This window comes from Choloepus didactylus, chromosome 8 (assembly GCF_015220235.1).
Source record: "Choloepus didactylus isolate mChoDid1 chromosome 8, mChoDid1.pri, whole genome shotgun sequence".
NCBI classification, from domain to species: domain Eukaryota; kingdom Metazoa; phylum Chordata; class Mammalia; order Pilosa; family Megalonychidae; genus Choloepus; species Choloepus didactylus.
In genome coordinates, this window is record NC_051314.1 from 135477603 (window position 1) to 135494809 (window position 17207).

General features: G+C 46.7%; 1 protein-coding gene across 1 annotated transcript in view; it reads left to right on the plus strand.

Moving 5' to 3' along the window:
- Positions 1 to 636: 636 nt before the first annotated feature.
- PFKFB3 (6-phosphofructo-2-kinase/fructose-2,6-biphosphatase 3) overlaps positions 637 to 17207 on the plus strand; it is an 83078-nt gene continuing 66507 nt past the window's right edge. Inside the window, exon 1 of the mRNA XM_037845298.1 lies at positions 637 to 794. Coding sequence (XP_037701226.1) covers positions 779 to 794 — 16 coding nt within the window. The 5' untranslated portion in view covers positions 637 to 778. The remainder of the gene's footprint in view (positions 795 to 17207) is intronic.

Here is a 17207-nt window from a genome sequence, read left to right on the forward strand (position 1 = left end):
CAGACGGTTATAAGTCCTCTGAAGAAGCATAAAGCAGGGCAGGGAGGCAGTAAGGAGCGATTTTATATCTGGGTAGCCAAGAAGACGATTAGAGATGTAATTTTTGGCTTGCTCCCTCCAGCCCTCATTTAGTTCAAGGCAACCACCCATTTGGGCGCCGGTCCGTATGCCCGTCCTACGTGCCTGAAGGACAAAAAAAAATAAGAATGGGGCAAATCGCCCCCATATATATCTCTCCCAGGGATGTCCCCAAACAGCCTGAAGGAGCTGATGAATGAGTTCATTTTCTTCCTTGACCGGGAGGGCTTTCCTTAACTTTCGGTGGCATCTGGGAGGCAGATCACAGCTCCAGTCCCCTGGCTTCTCCCCCTCACGACCCCAACCCCGGGGCTGAGGCTGGGGGCGGCAACCTGGGGCCCCTGCCGGCTGAAGGGCGGGGCGAGGCCGGGTCCCGGCTGGCGGCGCCGGGCCAAACTCCGGGCCCCTCTCTCCCCTCCCTCTCCTGCCCCTCCTCGGCCCTTAGGGCGCGCGGCAGGGGAGGGGTTAAGCAATTTCCGAAAGTGGCCCGCGGGGCGCCTGCGTTTCCTGGTTGGCTGCTGTTGCTCCCTCGGCTCGCGTGACGCGCTCAGGCTTTGCCCAAATTTGTCTTTTTCCCCCTCCCTCGCCCGGCGCCCGCAAGCGCCCCCGAGCCGCGGGGTTGGCACTTCGACGCCTCCCTCCCTCGGTGCCCAGGACCGCCCGGCTCGGGACCAACGCTGCAGTGAGCGCCTCCTCCGCGATGCCTTTCAGGAAGGGTAGGCAGGGCGCCCCCGGCCCCGAAACCCACTTGGGCAGGGGTCTGGGCTGCGGGCGCCCAGCTCGCGGGGCCATGAGACCCGCGCTGGGGCCGAGCGGGGACCGGCGGCGCTGGCCGGGCGGCCTCGGGTCCCTGCCGTTGCCAAAAACGCCGCGCGGCGGTTCGCTGCTGCGGGGCGCGGAGTCTCGTCCGCCGGCTGGATGCCGAGAGCCGGCCCCGATCCCCGACTGCGCCGGATGCAGCTCGCGGGGAGGCGGTGACTCCGCGGCCGAAACCATGTGCCCGAGGCCATGCGCAGCGCGGGCGGGCAGAGGATGGCGCGCAGAGCTCCCGCCGCGAGTCGCGGGACTTTCACCGTGTCCCCCAGTTCCACTGCACTCAAGTCCAAGATGCAGATTAAATACGAGTCTGGAATGTTTGTGGGTGTTCTCCCCTGCGGAGGGGCGCTTTTCCTCTTACCTGGTGGCGGGAGCGTGCCGGGTTGGCCATCCGGGGCTCGGTCTGCTTGCGGTCTGCGTCTTGGAGCCGCGGGGAGGCCACGCTGTCGTGGAGAGCCAGAGCTGTGTGTACTTTTCTAGCCTTCTGACTCTCAGGAAGTCATTTAACCACCCCGAGCCTTGGGCAAAGGAGATTGGTGAGACAGTGAACATAAAAGCAGATGAATGCATGGGGTGAGGTAGGCCCGACGGAGGAAGGGGCCCTCCAAGCAAGGCCTTCTTGCACCTGGCCCCGTTGCACCGAGCGCCCCACCTGACCCCATTTCTGCAGGCCCTTGCTCTTGGCGGTGGTGAGGTGCAAGGACTGCTGGAAAGTCTCATTTCTCCCTGTGGCCACCTGCGTGGAAAGGGGGTCGCCGTTGTATTCAGCCCCATTACACAGGCAGGGTAGTGGAGGCCCAGTTGTGCCCCCAGGTCATCGCTGGAGCTAAGCTGGAACCCCGGCTGCGCTCAGGTCCCAGCTGCTGGGAGAAGAGATGTTGCTATAGAAGTGGGAGCTTCCAGAGTATGGGGGGAGAGGAGACTTACTTTTAATTTCAAACCCAGAGTTGTCTGGCTCCTGCATTTTCTGTTTGTGTTGAGAGGGGCTAGACTGATTGTCACTCAAGACCCAAGCCCCTCTGTCCATCTTCGCCCTGAGAGGGCTCACTGTAAAAGACGATACCCAGTAACTGTGACCTGCGCTGCGGGGCTGTCTCTCCTGCTCCCTCCATCCCCCACCTTTCTTGTCTCTCTCATCACTTCTCTCATAATTCAGATTAATTGCCAGGTTAATGCTATGTATTAGTTGCCGTTGATGCCACGGTGGCCTTTTTCCTTTAAACAGAGGTTGCTAAGATGCCATTATGAGCTCCTGGCCATGGAGGGGGTTAGTTGATGCTGCCTGCCCTCTTGAGGGTGGGGTGATGGGAGAAGGGGGCAAGAGGGAAGGGGACAGGTAAAGAGCAGGGATGATTAGTTCTATTCGGGGCTCAGGGTTTGGAACTCAGTCAGCTGTTGATGTTTAGTCCCATGGTGGCTGTCCTCAATGTCTCCATTCCTCCAGTTATAAGGAGTATAAGTGTGCGTTCTTGTCTCCAGGTTCCTGGAGCTGCCCCCTCCTACTCCCACAAAATGCAGTCACTTATCTTGCTGCGTTCATCACTTTCCCTGCCCTCTTTTGTCATTGAGGTCTCTGATGGCAAACTCCTGGAAGGCGGAGAAGTCTTTCACTTCATGTAGCAAAGCAACATAAATAACCGGGATGCAGCATTATTTTTGATGTGAAAATTTCACTTTATGACAGTATATTTTAGTGCATTATTAGATCACACAGGACAAAAACATTTGCAAACTGCTGATCAACCTAAAAAAATTTTTTTAAGCTTTGTTTTTTTAATCCGAAAAGACAGCACTGCCTGAAGAGGGACAGGGAGCATCCTGTGCACGCATTCTGTGACTGCTCCCTCCCAGAGACCTGTGGTGAGAAGCAGTAATTACTTGGAATCAATGCTGTTTGCATCTTCCTGAAGCTCTGGTGTAAGCCAGGGCATGGACTCTGGAGGGCTTTGAGGCGGAACTTTCCCACTTTCTTGAGCTCTGATGTCTTCTTATTTAGAAGGAAGCACAGCCCATGGGCTCTGCAGGAAGCAAGGGTTTGGTTCAGTAGAATGAGGAACCATCATCATCGGTAGTCGCCTTGGGGGAGAGGGAACACAGCACCGTATCCCCAAGATTGTTCAGAGATGGTGGAGACTTCATTTAATGTTCTTTGGATTTCGAACCATCTGAAGGTATTAGCTGTTCCTATTAAACAAACAATAGGAAAAGATTTTGCTGCCCTCCTGGGATAGGAGCTCAGAAGAAGTGACTGCTCATTCCCTCCTGGTGCTATGTATCTGTTCATGACAAGCATAAGACTTTGGGATTAGCTCCATCAGGGTCTGGGCAGGTAACACTTGGCATACTTGTATTGGGCAAGTTGAGAAGAATATAATAAAAGGACTATTAGGGATGTTTGAGTAGGGCATAGGAGAACCCCAAAGGGGAATGCACAGGCCTGGGTATTACCTATAGGCCTAGAAGGGTGAGGGGTGGGGTGGTTACTGGCCAGGAGCTGTGATCTTCCCTGGGGGATGCCAGTGGCTTGTGGTAACCCCACAGAGAGGAGAATAAATTACCCAAACTTCCCTCTCTTCCCTCCCTCTGAACTCATGACATTGGAACTGAAAGCCAGAGGGCATGGGAGCCCATTGATGATGTCTGTCCAGGTGATTCTCTTGGGACATATGGCTGGGTGGGTTTACCTTTTGGTGGAGAATGGATCTGGGGAGTCCAATGAAGATAATCAGCCAAGGATCCCTGGTCCTGTATCTGTGCCTGCTTATTGGAGGTGCTCAGTAAGTGTCCATTGAACTTATTTAGGTCAAAGGTGACTGTGTGATTAATGTGTCATTCATCCGTCTGTTCATTCCTTCACTAGATTGAGCACTTGTTATGTATGAGGCATGCATTGGGTGATAAGAGACATGGTATCTCCCTCTCCCAAATTAACCTCCCATGCTCTCCAGCAAGTGCCAGGAAGGGTTGTCCAGGGTCAAACAGAGCAGTTTTGAGTTGGAAAGGCCCCGCTGAAGGAACTGGACTCTGGATTGAGAGGAACGTGGCGCTACCAGAGCTCTTTGGACTGTCCTGGGCTGTGGCTGGGTTGGTGGTGTGGTGCTGGCTGGAATTCTGGAGTGGAGCCACCGTGTTACCCTTGTTCAGGGTGAGACTCAGCCTGGGTGGCCAAGAAGTGTAGGGCAGCGCCGCCTTCTGTGGTCTTGACTCTTCTTGGTCAGCCTCCAGGATGGTGGTGGGTGGTAGGAGAATCAGAGCTGGATCTTTGGCCAAACTGGAAGAAGTACGTCTTGTGATTGGTTTGAATGAAGAGAAGGAAATGTGATATGAAATGGGGAAGTAATCCATGAGAACCAAAAGGGGCCAGAAGGACTTGGGCTGGACACCAGGAGCAGTGTCATAACGGGTTAAGGGAGGTTGAGGTGGTCCTTCTGCTGGAGAACTTGAACGATAGGAAAGGTGGTTGTTCTCAGGTGTGTGGCTCTGCCTGAAGACTGGCGACTTGACCAAATGCTTGAAGTCCCTTTCAGGTCCAGACTTCTTTGTTTTCAGACAACAGTGTACTACAGATTCTTGCACATCCCCACCTTCAGAAGGGACAAGGGGAATAGCAACGGGAAGTTCTGATAATTAAACAATAGGGAGAAACATCAGGTACCTTGATTCACCATCTTCCAAGTGCAAGGTAGTGTGTTAAATGCTTTCCTTGTGTTCATTTAATTTCACAACGGCCCTCTGAGGTACATGCTGCTGTTATTTCCACTTTAAAGATTAAGGAAGTGAGGCTTAGTGAGTTTTAAGTAAATAACCTAAGGTCCCTTAGCAAATAACGGGATAAGCTGAGCTGGGACGTTAACCACTGTATTCTGCCTTTCCCACATGGACCGCAGTGATATGTGCTATATGATATGACACGTAGAGCAGAAACCATATTATAAGCTAAGTCTGCCGTTAACTAGTTCACATTAGAGGCAAGTCCAGAAACAGATTCAGATGCCCAAATCTTCTACTACCCATCTCTAATCTTTGATGACATGGGTGCAGGTGAAAATAGCCCATGTGCTCTGCCTCCCTCACTGGCACGACAAAGGGGTCCCGAGGCCAGTGCTGTCATAGGGGCTCAACTCATAAGCTCTGGTTGGGGTGTCACTGAGAACCTCCAGATGTCAAGGCAGCAGCTGCACAAGGACAGCTCGGTCATCTGCTAGTCACTGAGGGTGTTCATGGATGCCAAGGGGACATAACAGAGTAACAGGTACACCATCTGAGTGGAGCTCCTGTAGGTCAGCCATTTGCAATAGGAACTCGGTCAAAGGTAGGTCAGCATTTTTGAACTCCAAACCTGGGACCTCTCCTCTTTTTCTCTCCCCACTGGGAGAGCAAAAAACAGATCTTGAAAAGACATATACATGGAGAGAGTTGAGCTATTCCTTGATTCTTTCTTCCTCTCTTAGCTCATGCATTGTGCCAGACACTACCCTCTGCTCTCTGTGGCCCCCTCAGGAGGCTACGTTCTCTTTTTCTTTTAGTGCCCAGGAGCTTGCCAGATGTGAACTGGAACCCCTGACCATTTCAGAGGCTCTGCCCATTTTAATTTCCTGACTGCTGAAACAAATACCACGCAATGGTTGGCTTAAACAATGGGAATTTATTGGCTTGTGGTTTTGAGGCTAGGAGAAGTCCAAACTGAGGTGTCAGGAAGGCGATGTTTTCTCCCAGAAGGCTGTGGTGTTCTGGGGCTGGCTGCCAGTGATCCTTGGCCCTTGGCTTTTTTGTCACATGGAATGCACATGGTGGCCTCTCCTGGGGTCTCGGGATCCGTTGACTTCCAACTTCTTCCCGTGGCTTTCTCTTTCTCTCTCTGAATTCCATTCTTCAGACTCCAATAATGGGATTAAGACCTATCGTGATTCAGTAGGGGCACAGTTTAACTGAAGTAACCTCATCAAAAGGTCCTATTTACAAGGGTTCACACCCACAAGAATGGATTAAGTTTAAGAACATGTATTTTTTAGGGTTCACAGTCCAAACTACCACAGTCCCTGACACCAACTGCAACATGATCCCAAGACAAAGGGACTGAGGGACCTTCACTTGGGAAGGCATCTGCCAGCCAGCTGAGCCTGCTCAACTTTTGGTCAGGGCCTTTTGTCTCCAGGCTTCCCTTCTTCATGTGCATTCTCTGCCGACAATGCCTTTCCAGGCCTTTTAGCATTTAGCTGCACCTTTCTAACATTTCCCCCTTCCTCCTTGAAGTGCACTTTCTGCTGCAGTCAGGTGTGTTCCTGGGGGCCCGGGGCCTGCTCTGTGCCATTTCACCTGTTGTCTCCCTCCCCCATCCTTTCCCCTCCTCGGACACAGCCTCACCTTTCCAAATGCCTGCCACCCTTCATGCTACATGGATACACACACATATAGGCTTCTGATCATTCTTTAAGGCCCTGCCCAAGTTCACGTTTTCTGGGCTGCCTTTTCCATCTGCTCCACAGCATGTAGCTCCTGCCCCGGAGCCAGAGTTGAACATTACTCATCCTCAGAATGCCTCCTGTGTGTTAATTTTGTGAGCTCCTTGCATGGGAATGAGTACTTGCAGAGCCAAAGTAACAGGCTTAGACACCCTAAACACTGCAGCGATTATGGACCTCCCCACTATGTAATTTAAAATAATGGTACACCAAGCCATAAGTGTAAGGAAGGTGAACTTTCCAATTTTTACTGTGGTCACTATTTTGGTATTTTCTTGGAAACCTCAAATATCAAGGTCATAAAAAACAAACAAAAAAACAGGTGCCGCAAGCATGAGTACTGTCTATCAAGTGGTTAATTCAGTCCTGGGGGTCCCACTCAGGAAGGCTTTCTTCACCAAGAATTGTAGTTCTTAGAAATTTTCCAGTTTCCATTACCTTTTCATGCCCCCTGCAATAAATCATGAGTCTCTCCTCTAACTTCATCACAGGCCATTGGGAGTTCCTGGGGGCAGGCCACTGTCTTCATCGCTGTCCCAGCACCCAGCCAGGGCGGCTGTGGCCCTTCTGTGTCCTCAGTATCTGCAGCTGCCTTCTAGGAGGGGCTGGGACCCACCGCCCTCAGGGGCCGTAAGGAAGGCCCTTCACGCCACATATCCTGGCTTTCCCAATATTTGTATTCGGATGAAACCTGGATAAAAATGAACAGAGAGGAAAGAAGTCACAAAAGTCACCCTGGCAATAAGGGAAGGGCAAGGGCGGGTCAGGGGAGAGAAGATATGCCCTTGCCTGCTCTTTTGTAGGAGTTAGGGACTGATGGAATGTAAGCCCCCCCACCCAGGTCTTTTAGGGTATCTACTCTCTCCACCTCCCACCCCCAAATACGGTGGCTCCCGGATGATCCCAGGTACAATGGCTCTGCAGGTGACGACCATGAGCTTGTTCCATAGGATTGTGCTTGTATATGTAGATCAATTAGTTTGTCAGTATTTATTAATGATTTCCTGCTGTTGAGACAGTTCTGAGAGGCTCGGGCAGGTAGCCACAAGCAGTAGAACTGATGGTGTGGGAATTTGGATGAAGCAGCAGAGGGTTGGGACTCGCCCCTGTTTAGGAATTGAAAATGCTTAGGAAAAGGCCCCGGTGTCCAGGAGAGCAGGCTGACCTGGGAGCTGGGAAACCAAGCCAGGTGCTGACAGGCCCACCTGCGGCTGTAACTGGCCACTTGTCCTCAGTTTACTCATCTGTAAAAGTCTGATTCCATCGACACTTTTGTTCTGAGATCTCTGCTTTCCAGTTGCTTTGAGGCTTGTCCCACCTGCCGAGTCTCCCGTCTCCCAAACTTCTTGGCTCAGTTGGCTGCAGGAGGCAAAAAGGATTCCGTCTGCACCTTGGCCCTCTGACGCCTTACCCTTGGTGGCAGATGAGGAAGGCACGACCCCTGTGTTCCTCCAGTCTTTGACTGGCGTCTTCCACATCAGAAAGAATCCCAGCTCCATGGAGGCACGTTACACTCTTCTCTCCCGTTCAGCCAGTCTGGAACTCGCTGTCTCTGACCCAGGCCATCGCGATCCTGGGTCTGCCCTACCTTTAGGGCAAAGAGTCCTTTGATCCTTTTCCCAGACTTGGAAGCCTTCATCACCAGGAGGGCCTTCCCGTGGTACTTCAGGAAAGTGCTGCTCTGTGGCTGCTTTCACAGTGTGCAGGGGGAGGATTTCATTCATTCATTCATTCATTCATTCTGAAAACAGCTCCTAGGTTCTGTAAATGTACAGCTTCTCTAATTAAGAAAAATTAGTTAAAGAACCACCTAGTCAGCCCTAGTTTTTTCTAAATATGTTCAGTTGTAAGTAACTGGAAAATGCAGAAGATGATGAAGAACACAAAAACTGCTCACAATTTCCTGATGGGGGGAGAAGGATCTCCACGGTTTCCTCCTGGATGATTAGAATGTGGAGGTGAACAACAGAAAGGTTACTCGGGGAGCATCTGTAGAACACTGGTCTCCTTCCTGTCACCCCCAAACTGTGAGAAGGGCTTCTGGCGGCACCTTGTGACCAGGGTCTGAGCAAGGGGAAGCTCTTGTAAGCGGGCAGGAGAGGTATGTCTGAGGAGCAGAAGGGTGTGGTGGTTGTACTGCCACATCTGAGAGCCCCCTATCTAGTGTCCCTCCAGACGGCACTCTGACACAATAGTTCCGGCAAACACGCTTCCTCTGTGTCTTAACAATCAGAAAGAGAGTTCCCCTTCTCTCCACTGTGCTCTGCCGGGTGAAAAATAAGCAGGTGTCCCAGAGGTCATTGGCCCCTTGCTTTTTTTGGCCGTTTCCCCTTGGTGTGCAAGGATGCTGAGGTGGTACCCGTGTTTTGAGGCAATAACTATGTTCTTTTTTAGGGTGAGATTGGCTTGCTGTTTTTTGACTGTCTGCTTCAGATACTGAACCCAAGGATTCTGGAAGCCCTGTCCCCTGCGGTGGCCTGGGGAAGTGGGCCAGGCTGGTCACAGCCGTAGAGAGAGGTTTAATCCGTTAGAGGGTGATGGGCAGGAACTTGGTGAGGTATCCCCAGAGGAAGTGTGGACTTGGAGACAGGAAGATAAAGTTGTGTTATGATGTGGGCAGTCGTTAGGGAAAGGCTGGTCTAGAACAATGGATACAGAAACGTCACTTCTCTGAAATCAGACTCTTGGGGCTCCAATTCCTGGCTGCACATTAAGTTGAATTGAGGGAGCTTTTAAAAAATTCTGTTGCCTGAGTCCCTACCCCCAGAAATTCTGATTTCATAGATCTTGGCTGATGCCTGGACAGAAAATTTCATGAAACAATACTTACCCTTAGAATATATGACAGCGTCTCATATTTTCTAGTCCATTCCCTTTCATTAATAATGTTTATGGTAAATTGATTTCAGGGACACTGTTTTAGTTTCCCAGCTGCTAAAACAAATATCATACCGTGGGTTTGCTTAAGCCACGGGAACTTACTGTCTCACGGTTTTAGGCTAAGAGGAGTCCTAGTCTCAAAAGCCCCTTTTGCCGAGGTATCTGACCTTTCTGTGGAGGATTCCTGAGCTAGGCAGCCAAAGCAGCGATTTCTTAATTGGCAGATAACTTTCACTGCCAGAGAAGGAGACTCTCTTGGTGGTTCTGCTCTGTGGCTCTAGGAGTTGCTTCTGAAAACTCAACCTAGAATATATGCCAAAGAATTGAAAGCAGGGATTCAAACAGATATTTGCACCCTGATGTTCATAGCAGCATTATGCACAACAGCCAACAGACGGAAGCAACCCAAACATCCATCAGCAGATGAATGGATAAACAAAATGTGGAATATATACACAGTTATTCAGCCATAAAAAGGAACGATGTTCTGATACATGGTTCAACATGGATGAACCTGGAAGACATCAGCCTGAATGACATAAGCCAGACACAAAAGGACAAATATTGTATGAGCTCATGTATCTGAAATAATTGGAATGTACAGATTAATAGAGTCAGAAATTAGAATGCAGGCTACCAGGGGTGATGGTTGGGAATGGAGAATTCTGCCTTAATTGGTGCAGAGTTTCTGTTTGAGGTGATGTAAAAGTTTTGGTAATGGATGGTGGTGATGGTAGCACAACATTGTGAATGTAATTAATACCACTGAGCTATATATTTGAAAGTGGGTAAAATGGGAAATTTTATGTTGTATATATGTTGCCAGGATTAAAAAAAAACCAAAAACTACCTAGAAACAGTGTCTTCAGCCATTCATTTCATGTAATAAAACATCATTCTGTTTAAACACTCTAGAGCCTGTCTGACTCTCCACAGCTGCACCCAGACTGAAAAACGTTCATTAAATCAAACAAACAGGGACAGCACATACAAGTGTAAAGAAGGAAATGAAAAGCACCCATCATCCCCCCAGTCAGGGACCATCTTTTTCCGCACTGTGATGCATATTTACACTCAAGTGTCGTCCCTGCCCCTTACATACACACCCATTACGGAGAAATTTATGGTCTAATCAACAAAGAGAGGGCCTTTAGGAAGTTGATCTCTGTGCTGGCTCTGAATTTACCTTGCAGTGCTTCTGAGAGGGGTGGAGATAGTGGATTTTTCCCCCTCTCCTGCTGGCTGTTTTTACCTGACCCTTGCTCTCCCTTGTTGGAGTGGATGTGGCCACAAGAGGTGGGATTTAGCTTCCGGTTTTATAATGTGTTTTGGGGTGCTGGCCCTTGAAGATTAAAGGGTGTATATTCATTTGGGTTGTACTAGTGGGCAAGAATTTGTAAAAATCCCCTTCTCCCACCCTCACGCCTGCCTCTACAACCTTACTGTTTGTTTACTTTAAGTCAAATTCTCTTGTCTAGAATGATCTGGTGCCACAGAAATAAGCAAGGAGGGCCCCTGGGGGCACAGAGCGGGGATGTCTACCCAAGCAGAAACTAGATTTAGGAAAATAAAAGAAACAACAAACAGGATTAAGGTTTTTGCATGTGGCCTCCATTACTCCGGGGCTCAGGAATTGAATTAAGCTAAAAGAGCATTCAAAATTCTCTTTTTCTGTTAGTGAGCACTGACCTAAAAAAAAAAAAAATAATAATCAGCTGCACGTCATACAACTAAGAAAAACTAATGGTGTTTCTGGTGTCTTCTTTCTTGTCCTGGAGCACTGATTTTGTGTGAGCTGCTGCCACTGGTCTCAGCTGTGGTCACGGCTGGTTTGCTGGTTTGCTCCCTTTGGGCCTGGCTTGGTGTAGGCAAGCAACATGTCAATGAAATGGATGCTTCCATTTGTCAGCTCACCTGCTTCATCATTCAGGGTCAGAGCTCATAAAGCTTTTTTCATCACATCAGAAGTATTTCCAAAACTGTTTTGATCATGTCCAACTACAGGAAAGAAGGAGGGAAATGGGAGAAAGGGAAGAAGGGAGAACGAAAGTGGGATGGAAGTGTGCAAGGCCCAGGTTTTGAGATCAGTGCTAAATGTGAGGTTAAGTTCTGCTCATGGGGTTATTTTGTGTGAGCTGTGAGCTTCATAAAGGGGGTCCTGGGTTATCCTTAACCCTTGACTGAGTGGCCACCGCCCCTTATGGCTGTTTAATGAGAGAACCAAGAGGGGAGGGCTTCATGCTAAGCAGGCGTCCCCTGCCCGAGCCCCTCTGTGGTCTCCGGCTGTCCGCAGGAAAGTTGCCCTGACTTCACCGTGATGATGGTCTAGACTCTAGAGGGCTGTCACCTTATGGTGGAGGGACGTTCACACAGGAGACAGGGACAGAGACGTATTCTGGAGTAACCAGCAGGCCGCTGGCCCTGGTGTCTGTGGGGTGGGTGGAAAGGGGCTCGATGCCCAGAGCACAGCTCCCTGCCGACGGTGAAGATAGCACCAGGCCTTTACCCTCGGAAATGGTCCCGGGTCCACAGCTGGCACCTGATGTTGGGAAGCTGAGTCCAGGGACCAGGTTAACTTTTTCAGTCTCAACATCGCAAAGGAAAGTGAGTTAATGAGAAATGCGTTTCCTTTTTGAGGGGAGTAGACATAAATTGGGGGTCAATAGAGGGTCTCAAAACATATATTGTTGCTTTTGCACTTTGGGGAAAAGTGGGAGAAGAGGCAGGAGGGCAAGGAAGGTGTGGTGGCCCAGTGGACTTATTATAATCATCCCCAGTTTCAGAACCAAACCCAGCCCCGTCCATTGTGGCCAGCACCGGGGTCAGTGAGGACACGTCCGGTTAGCAGAGTTAAGAGCCCAGAGTCGGAGCCCCACTCGATTGGGTTTGAAGCTTCTCACATCCTGGCTGTGTGATCCTGGGCAAGTGATTCAGCCTTTCTCAGCTTCAGATTCCCTTTTGTTGAAAAGGGGGTAAAATCCCATTTCTTTGCATCGAAGAAAATATTGATTTTAATACTCATTATGATGTACCACTGAGAGGGAAAAGCATTGCCATCGCCATGTGATTCACCCTCAGTAGTAAAATGCGTCTTGACTTCAGAGATATTGAAATGTGCCTCTTAACGTCAAAGAACTAGGTGGTACCCCCATTACAGGGTTACCGTGAGCTTCAATATGTTAGTATTAGCATGATGACAGACACACGGCAAGTTTGCTACAATCATTACATGTGAACTCAGGAAGGGGGGTTTCTGTCGTATTCACATCGAAAGCAAAAGATTTTGCTTTTATTCAGCACCCGCCATGTACTGTACGTCTTACATTTACTAGGTACCCTGTAAAGATTTGTTGAACGAGTGGATGACCGCATGCAGCCCTCGTGCTTTGTGTTCTTACAACCACCTTACAGTGGGGGACATGCACTGGGGAGTTAACTGTGCCCCAGAAGAGGGGAAACTAGAAATAATAACTTTGCCTGCCATTCAGGAACTTGGGGGATAACAGAACTGCATGGGAGGCAGTTTCAGGTGTGCTGCCAAGATTTTAAGGAAAATGCTTGAGACTTGGGTAGAAAGAGTCTCATTTGGTACCACTCCCTGAATCTGTTTCTCCCCAAATAACACAACACAATGTAACAAGAAAACCAAAACAAAACCAGCCCACAGTGATGGAGGAACAGTGAATCTGGGTAAAAGGGTGGGAAGCATCACCAGTAACCAGCCATCCACAAGAGCCAGATTTCTTGGGCCTTCACAAGAGTTCTAAAGATTTTAGTGACACTAATAAAGGGAGGATTACAGACTCAGTAGCTGAGGAAATTTGGTAGAAAAGGCAAGAGGCACAAGAGTCGAAACAATCGGAAGCCTTCTGCGGGCACCTGCCCTCGTCTTCCACCAGCCCTTCTATCGGCAAATATTTATTGAACACCTAGTAAACCAGGTTAGACTTGCCTTCTGTCTAATAGATAGAGATGCTGAGAGCATTGATTTCTATTTTGTTTTTAAACAGCTGCACAAACCAGTAGAGGTGGCAGGTGGCAGTTTCAGTAGAGCTCTATGTGTTGAGTAGTGGCAGCTTTCTCTGTGCCCTGTCTTTGGTGGGTGCCCTTGTTGGCCCTGAGTGGCCCATGTGAGGTCACGGGGACTTCCTGAGTAAGGTTCAGTTTCTGTCCATGGTTCAAAAGCGGCAGCACTCAGCAAGCAGGCTCAAGGGGTTGCAGCATGCTCTAGCTCAATCACCAGGCACTTCTTCAAGAAGAAACTGGTTCTCAAAATCAGGGCTGCTGATACCGCCACCCATTAAGAAATCTGAAAGCTTCAGTGTGGTTTACTTATCAGCACCAGGCAGAGATATTTTCCTCTTTGGTGGGGAAGCATTTATGAGGTTTTCTGTGTTCCCATAGTTTCTATATAAATAGTACCCAATTACCAATTAAATTTCTATCCTTTCCTCGTTTTCCTTAAATTGTGAAGGGCTCTGTTTTATAGGGGAAGGGTAAAACCCTACCCCAGGAAGACTTCCTGAACAAACTCAGCCAAGCCACCAGCTGACCAGTTTAGCCTCCAGAGAGGGATACAAACTCATCCTGGCTCGCCTGGGATGTCCCTGGTTTTAGCACTGAAAGTCACACATCCCAGCAGCCTCTTCAGTCCCTGGGTTGCTGTGCCTCCAGTTAATCCTTGTGCCATATACTTGATGACAGTTAGATGACCTCACTTTGGAGGAAAATGTTTTAAAGTCTCATTTAATGCTTGAACAACAGAAATAAAGAAGCCAAGTTCATTTTATGGCCCTGGGTTACAGCTTGAAACCACATCAAAGTGGTTCTGCCAAAGATACATAACAAGTTGCTGCCTCGTAACAACAACATGGGAATCTGAATCTGCAAATTGCTTGATTTCTGAAAAAATCTGAAACTTGAATGTCATTCCTTTATAAGAAAAATGAACTTTACCAAGAATCATGTTCTCTATTGTCATATTTCCTGTATGGAAGGAGAACAGGGAATCCACTTCAAGATGAAATCAGGTTTTGTTCAAATCTTGCATTATAAGAAAAGCTTTTCATTTAAAGTCATTTGAATGAAGCTAAAGGTCATGTTATCACTACAGCTTTATAGGAAATTGATTTCTTAATCTTCTAAAACTTGAGAAGGTTCATCTCATTTTGAAATGAATACCAATAAATAATGCATGACAAAACAGGAAAATTATAATTCCTGTTATAGAAGAACAAATTTTACTGAGCAAGGAGATGATCCTTTGTTTCTTTAATAGCTATGCTCTTTTCTCTGGCTTCTGTTAGAAATAACCGAAAGACACGTTGTATGTAACATTAGGTAAGGAAATAAAGAAATTCAGCCTCCTTCATGATTAGGAACATGCTGATCAAAACCACAATGAGACATGATTTTTTCCCCTATTTGGTAGAAATTAAGAAACCTGACAGTATTGTGTTGGGAAGAAAATGTGGCTCGAAAGGATCTCTTACATGTTGCTGGTGGGAGTGTAAATTGGTACAAGTACCTTGCGAAAACATCTTGTAAAGCTGAAATTCATGTACCCTAAACCAGCAATTCCATTCCTAGGTGTGTACCTGACAGCAACGTTTCCCCAGGTGATGCTCATACAGTAATGTTCATAGCAGCATCCAACAGAAAAAAAAAAATTGTAAACAACCCAAAGGCACATTGGCAGGAGAATACCAAATAATTTTTGGCATATTCTCATGGCAGAATATTATACAGCAGTGTAAATGAGCTACACTCAACATTATGGATGATTTAAAAATTCTAAAATATTATATACAGTATAATATTTTATAAGATGCTTTTTTATAAAACTAAAACAGCTAAAACTAAGCAATATACTTTTTAAAAATTAAATTCAGTTTTATTGAGATATATTCACATATCATACAATCATCCATGGTGTGCAATCAATTGTTCACAGTACCATCATATAGTTGTGCATTCATCACCTCAATCTATTTTTGAACATTTTCCTTTCATCAGAAAGGATCAGAATAACAATAAAAAATAAAAGTGAAAAAGAACAACCAAAGCATCCCCCATCCCACCCTATTTTTCATTTAGCAATATATTTTTAAGAATACATAAATAAAACTATTTCTTTTAAAATCAAAGATTCAGGAAAATGTTATTTCTTTTTGCAGGGAGGCAGGAGCAGGGGAAGGGGGAACATATAGGTAGATGTAACATATTGTAATGCATATGTCAGTTGGCTAGTAGTTTTGTAGCTGTCTATTTTTTTTTTTTTTTTTTTTTTTTTTTTTTTTCTTTTTTTTTTTTTTTTTTTTTAATCATCATTTTATTGAGATATATTCACATACCACGCAGTCATACAAAACAAATTGTACTTTCGATTGTTTACAGTACCATTACATAGTTGTACATTCATCACCTAAATCAATCCCTGACACCTTCATTAGCACACACACAAAAATAACAAGAATAATAATTAGAGTGAAAAAGAGCAATTGAAGTAAAAAAGAACACTGGGTACCTTTGTCTGTTTGTTTCCTTCCCCTACTTTTCTACACATCCATCCATAAACTAGACAAAGTGGTGTTTGGTCCTTATGGCTTTCCCAATCCCATTGTCACCCCTCATAAGCTACATTTTTATACAACTGTCTTCGAGATTCATGGGTTCTGGGTTGTAGTTTGATAGTTTCAGGTATCCACCACCAGCTACCCCAATTCTTTAGAACCTAAAAAGGGTTGTCTAAAGTGTGCATAAGAGTGCCCACCAGAGTGACCTCTCGGCTCCTTTTGGAATCTCTCTGCCACTGAAGCTTATTTCATTTCCTTTCACATCCCCCTTTTGGTCAAGAAGATGTTCTCCGTCCCACGGTGCCAGGTCTACATTCCTCCCTGGGAGTCATATTCCACGTTGCCAGGGAGATTCACTTCCCTGGGTGTCTGATCCCACGTAGGGGGGAGGGCAGTGATTTCACCTTTCAAGTTGGCTTTGTAGCTGTCTATTATATTATTTCATTAAACAGACACAAAAGAGAGTCATTCAAGGATCAGTGAGGAGAGCAAGGATTGTAATTAATGCATTTCTTCATACCTGAAGTCCAAAAATCAAGATGAAATGAAGGAGGATTTTTCCCTCCTACTTGTTAAAAGATCAGCAGCATCCAAAGCTGTAACTTTTCATCATTTATAAAATAGTTTTAAAGCAATTAGATTGCCATCTGTGCCAAGAGTCTTGATCATTTTCTAGATGAAACGGACAGACATCAAGAAGAGAACAGGAAATCTAAGACACAATGTTATACTTCAGAACACATAAAATCAAATATTTTGAAATTCTTGCTTCTTAATTTTACCAAGTATTTTTAGGTTTTAACAGAGACATGAAATTATTTGGGGAATCCATTTTCCAAAAAGCCAGATATGGCCTTTTAAGTAATAGTGCCTTAAAGGCAGATACCCATATCAAAGAGCCATGACTATAAATGCAATGCACAATCTCAGCTTGGAGACTGGATGTTATTGGGATAACTGGCAAAATTCTATCATCATCTGTTGATTAGACAGTACTATGTTATCAGTTAATTTGATGGTTAGGCTGTGGTTATGTATGTAGGAGAGTTATCTTTGTTTTTAGTAATACATATTGAAGAATTAAGGGGAAATGGTACATTTTACCCTTAAATAACTCAGAAAAAAGGATATATAGAGAGAGTGATAAGGTATATGTGGTAAAATCATCAGGGATTTCAAAAATTATTTTGCCTGTGTTATAATCCATTGCTGACATTCATTTTGATGCTCAAATTATCCTAAGTTTGGCTGAGAGTCCTCTTAAGGTGGCCACTGTGTCCTCTGGACACATCGCATCAGTTTTTGAGGTCTTCATTATTTCTGGCACCATCAGATGCTCCAGGCGCATCTCCGTCTTCACTGCTGCAGCCCTGGAATCAGCTTTCTCTTTTAGTGC